The following is a 17,313-nucleotide window of genomic DNA, read 5'->3' as shown; positions in this document are numbered from 1 at the left end:
CTGTCAGTTTCCATATTGATTTTAAAATGATTTCACTTGTTTTTAAAGCATTTCATGGCCTTGCACCGGCGTATACTGTATGTCTCACATGGTTCCAGTGTATGAACCAGTACGGCCCCTCAGGTTGTCTGGCACGAGTCTGTTAGTTGTTTCAAAGTGCAGGATTAAAACCTTTGGTGAGGCAGCTTTTAGTTTATATGCTCGGAGCTGCTGGAACAGTCTGACTGAGGATCTGAGAGCACTTGAAACTTAAAACCTACCTCTTCAGCCTGGCTTTTGATTAAGAATGGTTTGTCAACATTATTTACTTTATTTTATTCACTTATTTTATTGTAATTATGTTGTAAAATGTTATTCTATCTTATTGTATCTGTTATTCTATTATTATTAAAATTATAATATATTTTTTATCCCTCTTATCGATTTTATGTCCCTGATTTGTTTTGTCTTTTTAATCTGTTTTATCTAGTTTTTGTTTCACTCTATTCTACTTGATCTAATTACTGTTATTAGAGCCCTTGAAATATATTACATTTTCATCATTTTTAATTTCTTATTTTTCTTGCATTGGTCTCAAATTGTTTTTTTTTTTGGTCTTTTTTGTTGTTTTTCTACGGTCTACACTTGTTTTGTCTTATTATAGGCTTGTCAGTCATCTGTGAAGCACTTTGAACTGCGCTAACCTGTATGAAAGGAGCTATACAAAAGAAAGTTTGATTGATTAAATGATTGTTTTGGAACAACAATGATTCACCTGCCAACAATCTCACAAGGCCGCTCCTGGTAACATTTCTGTAATACTTCCTACACTCAAGTTCAAGTCCTGCTTGAAAGGCTATCACATAAAAGGCAGAACAAGCTCTAAAGTACACAAAGATATTGAAAAGTGTACCACCGACTCGAGAGCGCTGTAATAAATATGAAATTCAATTTATTTCTAATGTATAAAGAAAATTAAATCCGTTGAATAAACCATGAAATACTGTAATGAGACCAATTTAAGTTGTAACGGAGATTCTTCTTATGTCACGTCAGACTATCCAAATGCACTTTCATTTATTTTATTCCCTTTGAGGCAAAGGAAAACTGCATTAATCAGTCTCCTAAAATTCATATCACCTGCTTACAGTGTAATTGCTGCAGGAATTAAATGAGTCACTACCTCCGTTACATCTTGTAATGTTCAACTTGGGTGCTGTCAGACTGAAGGCTAAACAATAGGCGGGAGAATCCTGTCTACTAAATGATAATATTAATGAAAATTAAAATTATTAGGGAATCTACAGGTTTGATATGAAATCGGTGAAAAGCAGGAGTGAGCTTTCCTCATGATCACGATGGTCATTAATCGGGCCACTGAGATTAATAGTCACTGCAAACTGCAAAAGAAGTTTTCAAATCCATCACTTGATATCATCGTATTCCAACCACTAAACGGAAATGTACGTTTGATTATAATAAAGCCGTCCCTTATTAATTAGATGACGCTTGCAGTGTTACATATTCCACGCCTGAGAAGGAATTTCCTACACGGACTGACATTGCTATGACAGGGTTAAAGATGGCGTCTGGCAGGCCAATCAATGTAATAACGGTCAAATAGTGTGACTTTGAGCCCCAAGGTTAGCCTCATCACACTTGTTTGTGATCTCTGTGCTCTCTTGACTCGTCAGCGCACGCAGGCCGAAGCTGTGTGCAGGCGCTGCAGAAATCCTGCGACGAGAAAATCATTAAGCACTTCATCTTTGAGCCTATCCACATTAATGAGGAGGACCGACTGCCTCGGCTCGTGTATTGTAAAGGTTGCATTTAAATGGTAGAAGGACACACTCCAGTCAATGTATTCACTTTCTATTTGATTGAAAATTGTCTACAGACTCCGAGTATGAGACCCTCTCATCTAGGCGACTTTGATTCCACTCTGAGAAATTGAAGAGGGGCTTTTGAAGTGTGATGTTTGACATTTGTAGATCCACTAGATGTGCGCCTGATTCATTTTCATAAACATATGATGTATCTCTGCCCGTCACAATGGTTCAGATTGAAGTGCTTCTCGTGGAGGGCTTAGGGTGCCATTTTTCCGCATTTGGGCTAATGCAGAACCAATGAAGTGACACACAAAGCTCACAGTCTTCTCTCAGTCGACCAGAGACGTCGATAACATATGGCGTGAGGCTAGATGCTGTAAATGCAAAGGGAGCTCATGAAGCGGAAAAAGGCATAGACTGCATGTGTGTGCAGTGATGGGAGCCTACAGCAGGGTATAGCATAATGATGCGGTTGGCCAGCGGGACTACAAAAACTGATTTCACAGCTGGGGAAATCCAATTCTGTGTCTAAATCTCCATAACATAGAGTGGGATATATTTTGGCAGCAAAGTGATTTCGTTTTTGCCGTAATTATTCTCAACAAACATTCTCGTCATTTTTAAGAGAGTCTGGGTGGTGGGATTTACAGGCCGGTTTGTTGTGTGTGTGGGAAGCTTTAATATGCGTGCATATGCCTTCTACTTTCTGTGTGTGAAGAAAGCGTATCAGGCACGATGATTTCAGTACATAAAAACTCACAGGCTATGTGCATCATGCCTGATTATCCTGATTACCCTGCCTTCAAGTGATGCTCAAATTCCTAACTCGACAAACACCACAGACAAATCAATAGCCAGACTTCATTAAAACAGCATTTACCTCTGACCACTTCAGCACATCAACTAAAAGGATCACACCGGTGATCGATAAAGATAGACAGCCTCCTTAGGAGATGAGTCTCAAAATACACAGCTTTTAGTTTCACAACTGATGGCACCGACACAAACAAAAGGTAGATGCTGTGCGAAGACGCCGGCCCGTCTCTGTTTCGACAAAGCTTCTCCAAGTTTAATCAAGGATTCTGGACTGACTACTGTGAATCAGCCAGCAGCAGTCCAGGGAACATTAACAAGCAAAGCTGCAACTACCTCAGCAACTGAATGGAGTGCATGCTAGATCACCAGTCAGGCCTGACCTCAGACTGAACAGAGGCTGTGTGATTGATTAACAATAAACTTGAAGCCTGGGACACCAACTCCTTTTTTATTAAAAACCTTTTCACCGCAGAAAAAAAAAAAACCCCACTGTCTGTCTAGAAGAGATTTATACATTTGATTTCATAAACACTTTTATTATTATTTTATGACAATGCGACAGAGTAGTGTAGAATGAAAACCAAATAATATGAGACCAGAATTCATGTGTGTTCTCAGTTTCCTGTTTAAAGTATATGTTCACATTTAACCAAGTCTGTCCTAACATAACATTATCATGTCTATATGTATAGTACATTGAAACAGTTTTGTTGGTTGCTGTTGGTTCCTAAAGTGCAAAAATAAATGCATAGTTCACCCATAGCTCATTTAAGGCCTCATCTGTCTGAGTTAGAGAAATAAAATGGGTATTTTTTAGTCTTTTTAGTATGAAGTTACCTCTTTGTGTCTGGAAGATATCCATTTTATTTGACTAACCGACAGCTGAAGCCTTCAGCTGAACTTCAGACTGCACTGTATTTTTGCCTTTTTACAATTTTGTCCCCCATCTATTACATCAGAATCACATTAAGAAAGGATCTTTTTGGGGGAACATTTACAGCTACCACAAACTGTGCGTGTGGGAGTTGTTTTAAGATAGACTTCTGAAATGTGAACCTATTCTTCAATTCTCGGCATATTCATAACATTTTTACCAGGTGAGTAGGAAATCTGTCTTCATAAGCTATTAGTGCCAGAGAAAAAAAAAAAGAAAAAAAAACTTTAAACATCTATCCCTGCTCCCTTCTAGTCATATTAGTAGCAGCAGCAGCAGCAGTTGCACTGCAGGCTGCTACGCTCTGCTACATCAAGCAGATAAATGCAACCGGTGTCTGACAGATTTCTTCCTCGGCCAAATAAAATCCACCATTCAATGTAGCCGAGCCACACTTTCCACACTTTTGAAGTTTTTTTTTTTAGCAGAGCACAGTCCAGCTAGTTCAAACAGAAAGAATAGAAACTGAAAAGAGATATGATGAATTTGCTTTTTGATGTTTGTATTTCATTGTAAAACAATGCTTTTCAATGCTTAACTAGCAAGATACTTTGTACTTACAGGTGCAAAAGTGCATTCACACTCCGTCTTCACACCTGTGCCTAATAATAAACATGACTGAACTCTGGAGATCTGCATACTAAACCCTCACTACTTGCCATTTACAGCACACTGTGTGTCTTTTTTTAAGTTAAATGAGATATTGCACACAAGCCAATTTTAGAAACAATATCATATATTAAACTTATTTTTCTAGAGTTTAACAATTATCTCAAAATATACCATGATTTAACGGTGTGCTGACAGCCACCATCTGAGGGTCACGCTAATTAAAACGGTGAATGTTGGGAATAAAACTCCTCAAATACATGGATGGTAACAGGAGCAGCTGCTGCATCTGCGGCTGTGACTACAGTCGAATATTCTGCTGAGCATGACGGTGATTTGATCGGTCACATCAAAGCAAAGGCTTGTGCTTGGCAGCGGCAAAGAAAGACATAATGTACTCGACCACTGTCTATAGTTTTCCCCTGGGTCAGTAAAAGCAGTATAAAGGCTAAAACACAGCCATGGCCCCGGGGTTACAAACATGACATGAAATATGAGCATGAACAGTGCTGCATCTTGGAGGCGAAGGGAATCCAAGCACACATGCTTAAGTACAGTACATTGAGTCATATCATCAGGGAGGTTGCTCCTCAATACACAACCCCCCCCCCCCCCCCCCCTCGTCTTATCATAATAAATGACCTTCACATATTTTTCTGGCCAGAGGGTGAAGGAAACACTGAGAAACAAAGCCTTTTGAGAATGAGGGAAGAGACACAACATTATAGACCCGCATTACAACACCACTATCAAACCCAATTTTCTTTATTTATAATGTCAGAGTGCCCAATGGCTAAAGCTGATTTTTTTTTTTGTACTGATGGGAATAAACCCCAAACAAATCAATTTTCCTCGAGCGCCTCATCCTGGCAGTCAGTTGCCACGGATATCCAATGTGGTTGCATGTTAAGAGATCAAAGTGACGACGTAGAGGCAAGGGCAAATCAAAGACATGGATTTCAAAGCAACTTCTTATTTCCTGAGGTGCTCCTTGGTCACCTTGGACATATATATATATATATATTTCACACACGTTAGATGGGAGTACATACAGTAGACTATTTTTCAGGATGAGAAATGGCGCAGAAAGTGACAGAAATCAGAGGTCAGACGGACTCTCCCGTTCCCATCTCCTCTTTCTCGCTATCTCGCTAGTCCCCGTTCCTCCACTCCACCAACCCTCGTACCAAAATAAGATAGTCATCTCCATGGCGGAAGCTTTGCCTTTCTATTGACGTCTGTCTGATGTGCGTGTTATCATGTCCGATCTGGGCTTTGACAGGCCGACAAGGGAGAGGCTTGTATTACAAGGGGAATCAATGGCAGTAGGCCATATCCCTATCAATAGGCTGCCACAACTCTTTTTGCTCATGCTCCCCGTTCTGTGACAGATAAGATGCTTTATCAGGAAAAAAAACGGGGGGGGTGGGGGGCTGGGGTGAAGGGATGGGGGATGGAAATGGCAGCACACACAGCGGTGATTCTAATAAAACATTTGATCATGATGTTTAATCTTCATTAGTAACAGTATTGTTGAGAGATGCAAGCAAACTCAAGACTGGAAGTCACACTGTTAACCTTCTCCTTCAATATAGTGGATAAATTACAATGAAATGAGCTCCAGGATCAACTTGTGGGGCCAAAGCCACATGCTAAATGAATTCCTAGATCAAATATTGATATTTTGAAGCACCCTCGGTGGGCCTTTCTTAGTGGCCTCCTGTAGTCAGCACATTTTTTCAGTTTTATGGAGAAATGGAAAGAGGGTGGGGGAGGACAGGAGGAGGAAAAAACAGCTGGAAAGGGGGAAAAAAAAGAAAGGAAAATGCATTTAATTTGTTCACCATCACTATGTTGTGTTGGTTTCAGCAGAATGGGTTATGTGCCTAGTATTTCTCTTTTTCTCAAGGACCTGCCTTGGTACACAGAGGAGTGAGGGTTGCTGGCTCACAGCAAACTCTAATTGCCCTGAGGCCATAGGCAGCCACTTTCAAACAGGGTCATTCATCTTCCCATGGAAAAGGAAATGGTCTTTGGCCCTGATCCTTAATCACCCCCCTGCCGCAGTGACCAAGGTCATCAGGGAAGCCCTGTGACAAACAGACTCACACACATACATGTAGTATGTATACACAGACTCACAGACAGCTGAAAGACTGAGGGGCTGTAGGGGTGGTCACATGGTGGGAGACGGGTAGGAAGGAACATGTGAGGTGAGTCGACAAGAGTTGGAAGGACATTTCTTCTCTCTGTGCAAGCCCATGCCATCCTCAGGTGTACCTGGAGTACCAATTACAGGTCTGAGTTATGGTTTCTTTTAGCGTTTGTAGCTCTCCCTTCAAAGAAGAAGTGAGGAATTATTAGGGATGTGGTGGTGAGCTGCGCTTAAAGCTGTGACCGCAGAAGAGGCTACAAGAAGATGAGAGCGCGGCGGAGTGGGAGTAGGGGGGAGACTGAAAATGAATTTCAGTATAAACTGACAATAAAGTCGTATTGTATCATATTTTATTAAGGATCACAAGACATCGGCAGAGACTGGTCCTCTGAAGAAAATTAAGGTAACAGGTATTTCTGCTTGAAGATCAGAGGGGATGTCTCAAAAAACAAGATTACCAGTTAAACCAGGATTACTTGAGTAAATCAGGCTTATTTTTTTATTTATATAGCAGGTTAGCCTGGTCTCCAACAGGCTAATTTTCAGGCTTAGTTTTGCTTCAGATTAAACGATTGTTACAATAAACGTGCCAGATTGAAACACAACAGTCTGTCATTACTGCTGTGATATGAATTTAAGTCAGCAGTGCTTTGAACTAAATGCATGTATGCTAATATATTCACAATGACAACGCTGAACGTGCTAATGTTTAGTTGATACAATGTTTACCATGTTCATGGTTCTTAGTTTAACATCTCAGTATATGCTGATGGGAATGTTATTAGATTTACAGTATTTGATAATGAACCAAAGTGTAACAAATTGAAATGTTAACCTTATGACGGCTCTAGATGAAAAGTGAGTTATTACAGTTCATCCTGAGGGGATCATGAATATCTGTACCACATTTTATGTCAATCCATCCAATAATTGTTGAGATATTTCAGTCTAGACCAACAGACTGACATTACCATGCATAGAGCCACACTGCTAGCTTGGCTAAAAATGCATTACTTGCCTTAACTACATCACTTGAATACAAGATCCCTTGAATATTATACTTCAGTTTCTTATGCAATGCTACATCTTCCACATGTATATATATTTTGAAACTGACATTATCCACACCAGGGTTCAACCCAAGATGATTTGACCACAAGAAAACTCTTTAACTAAGCTAACAGATGAGCTAACAGCAATATGGAGTTATCTGAACTCGTGTCAGATGCGGCCAAAACATTTTGCTGAAAAGTCCTCTGGTTTTATTCACAGTGGTAGTTTTGTACATTCTCGCTTTATTATTTTATGCTTCAAATCAAACTGTATGTTTAATATTTGCTGCTATGTGTCTGTGAACATCACAGATCTCCTCTAACATCTCTGTCTTCATTGTGAATTGATGTGTTCGGTGCTTGATGTCCTCTTGAAGGTCTCATCACAGATATGTATATTTCAAAAAAAGGCTTGAATTAATCTGATCACATTAGTTGATTTATGGAATAATTTAATCCTGGATCAGTTTGTTAGGTATGGCTACTTGCCTCCAAAACACCACAGAGTTCAACACCTTACATGGTATACTGTTATAATTGTGCATTACTCACATTAGGCTGCTGATTCCTCAGTCTAGGTAGGCTTGTGCTTGTTCTGCTGCTTGAGACGCACTTTTGTGACAAAGGATTTTATAAATAGACCTGACTTGACCTCACTAATTGCAACAATACAATCCATAAGTAAGACGATATGTTCAATTCGGAGGGCTATTGGCTTTCTATTTACAATGTGTGAAGTCTGTAACAAATAGCTGAATTTGGACCTTGCACTTTCTCCTTGTGGAATACATTTTGATCTCCCTTTTCAATCCATTTCAATATCACAGTATTTCTCACAGTCAAAGGCTATTATGACTTCAAGGCTGCAATACCAAATCAATGTAGGCGTTATGTAATGGCTGACGCTGGCAGCTTTACGTCTCCCAAATTAGCTGGGGGTCCCATTAGGGTTCAGTTCCTAATGAGCACAAACCAAATTAAGCATTCGATTTAGTCTCTTTTTAGAAGATGAAAGTTGAAACGTAATCACTAACCAATAGAGAAATTATTTAAAATATACTGTACATCTGAGCCCTCCCACAGTACATCCACATGCTTACACACACACACACACACGTCGGGATGACTACCCACGCACGCACACAGACACACACACACAGATTCTTGCAATTATCCCTCACTCATTGCTATTAAGAGCAACAGGTTTCATTGTAGTTTGCACTAATTCTCTGTGGACACACAGGAGAACCATTACTGGGCCTTGCTAACAGCTCGGCTGAGCAATGAAACAGAACACATTATTACTGTGGAACATCAAAGGCCGTGTCTGTGTGATACATATTTAATTAAATCCTATTGACTCAAGTAGACACATGGTGCATTCTGTGCACACAGATCCAGTAATGCATATATAGATCTGTGAATATCCTCGCACAGATGTAGTCTCCCCTCTCTTTCTCTACCGCATACAAATATTAATTCACACGCTCAAAGTGCATATCATAGGCTGGCTGCAATATATATTCACAGTACAGCAGTGTACAGAGATTAATTACTCCCCCTGTAAATAAGTCACCAGCTCTGTGCACACTGCTGTAACTCCAGCCTCTCACATACACACACACACCTGAAGTTAGCATTTATTATCACACAGCTTCACTTGATGGGAGGAACATTACTACATAGACATTTCAGGGAAATTCGCTGTTTTAAAGATACTTAGATGAAACAGTGAATGTAAATTTGATATCTGTGTTGCGTTTAATGCACATATATCTGTGACATGTTTAGCCACACTTAGCACAGAGACAGGAAGCAGTATGAAGTAGCTAACATCTGCTAAGAAAGAATGTATCTTGTTCACCTGTAAGCTAGTTACCATCACATCAAAGCATTAGCTTGAAGAGAGCAGAGGATAAGACTTCTGACGTGCTATGAGCATGGGTCCAAATGTTGGTGACGTCAAACGTTCAATTTCTACACATTAAATGCACATATATAACATGTAAATATGACAGCTACAGAGTTATATGGATATGGAGCAAGGCTAGCTACTTCACTTTGCTTCTAGCCTTTGTGCTAAGCTAGGTGAATCACATGACAGGTATCTCTCAACACAGAGATGTTCTCTGTGTTGAGAAATAATTATTGATCTTCACATGCAACCTTAATAAGGACATTTCCCAAAATGTTGGAGTTTTCATTTTAAGAGGGAAAAAAACAAAACAAAATTAGCATTATGTGTCAAAAGAAGGTGATGTAGAAGCAAAAAACTGATACAGTTTTTGAACAGGAAAACTTCCTAAGTCTGATCTAAAGTAACTTACTAGGAGTTAAAGAAAAAAAAATGCTGGCAATTGAAGATTAACTGTTATAATAGTTTTGTTCCCAGAACCGTTGTGGTGGAAAAAAGTTAATTAAACACCACCAAGAGTGTGGGATCTCACAGCAACCTCGCAACTTTTTAAAATGGCTTGGCACAGGATTTAATACTGACTGTTCCACTTTGATAATCCATGTAAGTCTACTGACATGTGCTTGGGGGTAGATGACATCTGTACCAAAGGAAGAGGAATCTGGATTTGAGATGTAATGCCTTGAATAACATTTGGGGTGTTTTTTTTTAATCCGCAATTGTTCGAGGAGATATGCAGTATAATTAGAAGGCATTTAAATTTTCTTGACTAAAGTGATCTTTGAGTTAATTGCTTTTATTCGTTTGCAGAGCTGAAACTGGCATTCATCAGCGGTATCTGTGTTTTCAGGCTGGTGAGGCCACTTTTGTCGCTTTACTTGTAAGTTTGAGTTTTTAGTTTAGGACATGTGTATCATGTTATAACCACTCAGCCATCCCTGGAGGCAGCACAGCGTGAGGGGAGCCTGTGTACCACCCAGAGCATGTGCTGATGTCCTGCCAGTCAGCTCAGAAACAAACTGTGTGTGTGTGTGTGTGTGTAACTGATGTGTGTTGTTTGCTTGCCCCTTGGTGTGTGAGTGCCCCGCCGTGACAGTGGCGGCTGACAAGACAGCAGGTTTACACATACACAAGCATTCCCGGAGGAGCTATATAAGCCGTGTTGTGAGGCATGGGGGACATCCATTACAAAAACCCCTGTGGTTCAAAAACCCCTGGAGCTAGCTGCTGGTTCTCACACACTGAGAGACAAACTGTCCTGAACACACACACATACACACGCACATGCATGCACACACACAAGGAAACACATGACACACGGACATGAAATTACAAACATCTACAGTCACATTCAGACAGAGAAGTCTAATGGAAATAGCTCTATGTACATATTCTCTTGCGCACCAAGTGACATGAAAAATTCATAAAGAGAATCACAACCGAATGTTGCATACACACTCCGGCAACAGAGAAGACAGACAATCCATGTCAGAGCTGGAATGAGTTTGTCATGTTTGATGGTAGGGGGGGAGCTAGTCAGTATCACATATTCAAAGTCCTCTGATATTCTGACAATGAGAGAGGATGTGGCTACAACAGGGCTGACTTATTTTTGAGTTAGCGTGCATGTACGTGTGTGAACAGCAGCTTAATTTGGTTGTGCGTGTATGCAGATTTGCAAGACAGAGATTAAGAGATCCTTGTACAAACTGTGTGCGGGTGTGTGTGTGTGTGTGTCTGTGTGTGTGTATGTCTATCCCTTTAATGAGGCACACACACCAGCAGGGTCCCCATCAGTCTGCTGTCTCCTAATTGGACCTACCGAGCAACTAGCGGACCTCCAGCATTCATCTCCCACAATTCACTGGGAGCACACAGCTGGGGTGCCTATCAGAGAAGCCAGGAAGAGAGGTAAAGAGAGGGAAACTGACAAAGAAAGAAAAAAGGACGAGAAGAAATTAAGAAAAAAGCATTCCAAAGAATACCTGCCTATTAGTTTGACCTTTACACAGTTTCTGGCAGTGTCTGTGCGACGGTTGTGAGCGAAGGTGATCACAGAGACTAACTGAAAAGAAAAGACGACTGACAGCAGGTAGAGAGATGAAGCGCATCCACCTACTGTACAACACACCTGTGCGCACACCCACACAAAAGCAGATGAACGCACTCATCAAACATCATCTGGCGGAGTGCCACGTGGAGACACGCAGCATGCTGCACAGCGCCTTTCTCACTACCTCTTGAAGTGAAAATAAATCAGTGATTATCATATATCCCCAGGTGTTAAGCAACATCCCTGATGTACTTTATATACAGTGTAAAAGACGTGAGTTGAAGAAAACAGTGGGGGAAAAATGGTGTTGGGGGGAGGGGGTTGGAAGGGCATCATGGTAGCTTAGTGTGCAAAACCTTATCTTGCAACAGTGTGACCTTTGCTTGCCCTGTCTCTCTAAACTTTCCTGTAACTCCCCACTGATTACTATCTATCAGAACACCTTGAAAATAATCTGAAAATACAGAAATCACCCAGTGTCAGAGAGGAATCCATGGCGATTTGACGTAATGTTATCGTCATCGGGGAATGTGCATCTGAGCGCATCGACATGGCATTATTTCCAGCTTCTCAGCAGAAAAAAAGCCCAATTAAACTACAAACAATTTACCTCTCATTTTCCTGTCTCCTGCGCACTAGGCCAGTTGAAGATGATGGACGTGAGCAATTTCTTTAACACGGCAAGCATGCAAATCACTTTCAGTGTCTCTCCCTCAGCTGTTTTCCCCCACGGTACTCTAGATTGCAGCCCCCCTTCCTAATTGTTCCCAAACATCTCAGGCCAGCAGCGCAAGTTAATTGAGAACGAGAGACGTTGATCTCCCGTGATAGAGAGCCTTGCATAAATGAGTATTCCCAAAATGACTATCCACAACAAACCAGTGAGCATAAAATCCATTCTTTGGTTCAACCAGAGTTCTGCAGAAACAAAAAGCTTACACTTAACAAGGTAAACCTGCTTCAGTTTAATGGGATTTAGTGAGGACCAGTGTATTTTTCCAGTTCTCTAAATTAAGTTCTGCGTTGTTGTGGGGAGCACGAGCATGAGCGAACAATCACCTTTGTTCGCTCATGAGTGAAAACCAGCAGGACTGAAGATCAAAATGGGGTTTTGTGAATGAATTTGCCATAAGGAACTTCTGCAGTACAACATCAGTATTCCTACTGAAACGTATCCAGCAGTGTGGTTAGAGGGGTAGGCCTCTAGGCCTGGTAGCAAAACCCCAAAGTAGACTTCAGGTGTTATTTCTACAGTATCCTGACATTGTAACAATACACAATGCAATCCCATTTTTCTTTAAATTAGTGTAAATATTGACAGCGCCTTCCACTTTGGCTCACTGAGGTGCGGAATACTTTGGAAAAGTTGGAAACACTTTAAATTGTGCTTGATAATTAAAATCAAACAAAATGTCTGTGGGCATAACTTCTATTGTCAGTGTCACTGTGGCCTCTAGGTTTAAGAGACTGTTTGAAATGATCACAGACACACATCACAGTAGCCTAAACTGTGAAAGAATTGCAGTGAATTCAGTTTTACGCTTAATTAAAGATCATTTCACAACTCCCATCCTGGAATTGGCTTTTCCTGCTTCAAGCTACTAGTGGATGTTTCATTATGTGTTGCGTGACTCCCAAAATAATTGTCAAGCCATTTCAGTTTCAACACAAATCACTTATGAGCGCTAGAGCTCAGACAACCAACAGAGCCAGTGTCAAACAAGTGTATTGATAGAAGCAGGCAGGGGTCCGTACAGTATGAGCTTAAAGTAAACAGGTTTATAACAGGACAATATTTAATCCATTATTCTTGTTTATGTACACTGACCATTGCATTATTCCTTTTCTAGACCTTGTTTACTTGTCTTACCAAGTCAATACAGAACTAATTAATATTTATGATAATGGAATGGTCATTTTGTGCAAAAATATATATCAATGTTTATGTGAAGCTTATATGAGGCTTCAGCAGTCTGAGTTAGTCATATCAAGTGGATATCTGCCACATTTAAAGTCTTTTTAGCATCAAATTCCCTCTTTGTGTTGATTTGATTCATTTGGATGGCTGAAGCTTCATATTAGCTTAACTTTTAAATACATTTTTGCACAGATGGCTCCCATCACTTACACTGGAAGTGCATAATCTTATGGTCAGTATGAAAAGGAGGAATGATCATGGTGAGAAAAACCTGTTTCAATGTTCATTTGGGCACCTGACTGTTGCTTTAAGACAGACTTTAAAAAATTGTGAAGCTGTTCTTTAAGATTTTAAAATTAGTGTTGGACTGGAATTGTTGTGTTGGATAAAATCCTACAGTTTTAATTTATTTGTGTGTATTTCTTGTATTATAATAGTCTAACAGTACTCCAATAGTGCTTCCCAATCCCATGTTGTCATCACCCACCCAACTGGCTTACCTGTGTTTGTCAAAAGCTGTACGATGTTGTTAAGTTTATCAGTTTAAACTGATTTTGACCTAGATTTTATGTTCTCACACATCCAAAAGTTGTTGTGTTTTGTGTTACACGAAGACAGTGTCTACAATTTGTTTTTCTAGTCTGTTTTCTTGCAGTGAGAACAGCTCAAAATATACATGCTGAAAATGGGAAATGGGAAAATGAGAATGGATGCAGATAAAAGACAAGTAAACATGTAGGCCTTAAGAGTGAATACAATTCTAATCTAATTTAATCATTTTTAAAAAGAATATTTAAAACATCATCACCTTGATTCACTTGATTCACTGAGTGAGTCTCTCAACCGTGACAATCCTTTTCTTGTACACGTCAGTCTCAAGTCTTCCGACGGACCACCTGACCCACAGAGTGTCAAAGTAACACAGTGACAGAGAGCGAGAGAGCGAAAGAAAACGAAACCTGTCTGTACATCCCCGCCGAGCTATCATTAATTAAGCGTGAGATTGGTTCTCTCCACTTCCCACCCCTGTCTCTCATTCTGTTGATCCTTAGATGTTGAGGGATTCGCCACTTCTCAACAAAGAAAAAGAAACGGCTAGTGTTGGTGAAGTGGACCAAAAATAGACGTGCGAGAAGATATTGAAACACACACGTTTTAGTCGACATGTGCACACACAGAAACACACACACACACACACACACCCCACTAACACTACTGCACACACCCTGAAGTCCAGCACCGTGTCAGATGCCTATAGCTCACTTTCAGCACTGCAGTACATCACTAATGATAGCTCAACTCCCTCAACTCCCCTATACTACCCTGAGGGGTGGAGAAATCTGCCAAACTGGTACAGGTCCTCTCCTTACCTCTCACACCACGGTATTTGACAGCCAACTAGGGAACTATAAAATTAAAGGCCTTGGCAAATGAAATTCTGTGACACAGTGGCGTGAATCAAAGCTGACACAGCCATGGGAGCTTGTGGAAGAAGAATGAACAAGGCGTGCTCTCAGAAGGAATACAAAAGTAAAGTGAAAAGCTAGTGAGGGCAAAAAAATTATATTTTTATTGTTAAGTTACCAAAGTGCATCATCTGGCTAACAGCCGCATCCATGTTATTGACAAAAGAGGTATTGCTTCATCATTTCACCTTGAAAAGGAGAGTGCTTCGTATAAAAGCTCCTTCATAGCACGAAGAACTTTATTGACTTCCATTGATATTAATAGCCTGTGACAAAAAATGCCATTTTCCCAGTTATGCTACTTTTTTTCTTATCTGATGTGACCTTGTTGATGGTGCCGGAGAGGGTGATGTAATGTATCTCAACTAAGTCATCATCATTGCAGATTACTGATGCCACACAAGTCACAATGGATGCTTTGCTTTTTGGCCTGGAAGTTCAAACTCCACATATGAGGGCTTTACACTGGGTCTCTCCGTGTCAACTCTGTCCAAATCACAGGGTATTTAGAGGCTTTCTAACAGCTCTGACTCTGGCCTCCCTACACTTGCAGTGATAGAGACATACAAGTGTCAGCGGTGACATGAAGGGCCATCATCACTGCACGCCAGACAATCTGTTGCTGAGGGGTAGAGGTTGATAACAGTGGTCCCTGTCTGTCGTCTACCAGCCAACCTCTCCTCCAACTCTGTCTCACCCCTGAGGGAGAGTTATTGCTTTAATATGAACAACGAATGGTTCAATTTGTCCTCTGGATGTCAAAGGACTGCTCGGCGTGATTACTTTCTTGGCACGGCGGTGACATTCATTGGCTTGGACTCAGGACGTATTGGAGAAAGGCCTCTGTTAGGCCGGATCGGGTGAGTGACAGATAGAGACGAACAGAGAGAGACAGAGAAAAAGAGAGAAATGTAGAAAAAGAGAGCAGTGGCAATGCCGCCTTTGCACACCTCAATGAACAGCAGCACTTCAATCCTCGATAGAATGAGAAATACAGTATCCTGACCTTGACGGATCAAGCAGGGAAAAAGGTAGCTCGGCTACAATCCACCCGAGCAGAGACACGGAAAAGTCACCAAAAAAAAAAAAAAAAGAATACTGGAGGACGGACAAGAGAACTTTTGCTTTTTTGACAATTCACTTTGTCGTACTTTTAAACCTGATTATCGAGAAAAGAAAACATTTAGCCCACAGACTCAGGCTGTGTTTGACACAACTTGGACAGTCGATATACAGACACATAACCCCGTGTAAAATGGCAAAATGTTTTTGTATTGATTACACAAACAATGTGTAAATTAGTGAACTTTAAAGGTGCTGGCAGGTGACAGAGTCATGCTAGCTGTTTCCCCTGGTTTCCAGTCTTTATGCTAAACTAAGCTAATTGGCTGCTACATATTTACCTGTACAAACATGAGAGTGGTACCATTACTCCCCACTAGAAAGTGAATAAGCCCTTTTCCAGAAATGCTTCCCAACTTTTCATTTAAAATATCTTGTTGACTCACTTTTCTACAAACCGGCCTTCATTTGCTTGTGTTTTTGTGCATTAAACACAAAGAGTGGACATAATTTACTTCAGCATAAAACTCATTCCCTCTTTATTTCTCCTTGCCTCCCAACATCCACCGACTTACCTGAATGGTAGGTGGTGAGCGCTGCTTGCGAGTGGTCGTGGTAGACAGGGTGGTCGTGGTCTCGATAAAGGTGGTGGACATCTCCGGCGGCACTGAGGTGGTGGTGCGTGCTGCGCCTCTGCTGGCCGGCACGTCGCCCACCAGCCTCACGCTGCCGTTCACCTTGATGTTGGCGTGGCCTTCGGCGGCCATGTTGAGGACTTTGAGGCCATTGTAGTAAAGGCCGGAGAGCTGGCCCTGGTAGGGCCGCTTCCGGTCGTTTCCACCGATGGAGATAGTGGCCTGGGTGTTGAAGATTGTCAGCTGTCGGCCTGGTGCAGGAGGGAGGGAAGAGAGCGTTAATATGTCCAGGATGGAAAAACATGATGTAACAAACAGATAAAGCTGTCATAAAAAGGCCTAAATTGTGACATTCACCACCTTTATAAAGTACTACACTTTTACTGCAGCCTATGTGCAGTGATGGAAGACTACAATAGCTAAATAACGTCTGGTAAAACTTTACATATTGCATTGCTGCTTGATTAAAAGACTGTGAATGGAGTAATTTCAATAGTAAAACCTTGTGATGCAACATGCTTTTACATTGAACACAGTAACTTATCAGTTCTCAACAACCCCACCTCTCTGTTCATTTGAAATGACTGCAGCTATATACACTGTTATCTACAGTAGGGAGGCTTTTCCCTTTGATATACAACAAAAAGAACCACTGAAAGAGACTGCTAATGCTGAAAACAACAGACACTATGCAGCTATAGCAGCCTAATCATAAAGAAGAGAACACATGCAAGTGTGAAAAATAGTTGGAAAAATAAGCTGGAACGTGTTGCACAGGCACACTTAATATTCTCTGGACAAAACAGTGGACTCATGCGGTAAAGTGATTAATAAATACGTATACAGGCTTTGGCATATTATGATTAAGTATGAGCAATACACACGCACTG

At 40.9% G+C, this 17,313-nt stretch overlaps 1 protein-coding gene across 8 annotated transcripts in view; it reads right to left on the bottom strand.

The window, feature by feature from the left end:
- Window positions 1-17,313, bottom strand: part of LOC122999638 (neurexin-3b) — a 293,680-nt gene that overhangs the window by 15,307 nt on the left and 261,060 nt on the right. For all 8 annotated transcript variants that reach the window (XM_044376714.1, XM_044376713.1, XM_044376720.1 and 5 more), the window contains one exon: window positions 16,364-16,674. In XM_044376714.1, coding sequence (XP_044232649.1) covers window positions 16,364-16,674 — 311 coding nt within the window. The remainder of the gene's footprint in view (window positions 1-16,363; window positions 16,675-17,313) is intronic.

The sequence above is a fragment of the Thunnus albacares genome, chromosome 16, assembly GCF_914725855.1.
Source record: "Thunnus albacares chromosome 16, fThuAlb1.1, whole genome shotgun sequence".
Classification (NCBI taxonomy): domain Eukaryota; kingdom Metazoa; phylum Chordata; class Actinopteri; order Scombriformes; family Scombridae; genus Thunnus; species Thunnus albacares.
This window is presented reverse-complemented; position numbering and strand designations above follow the sequence as displayed.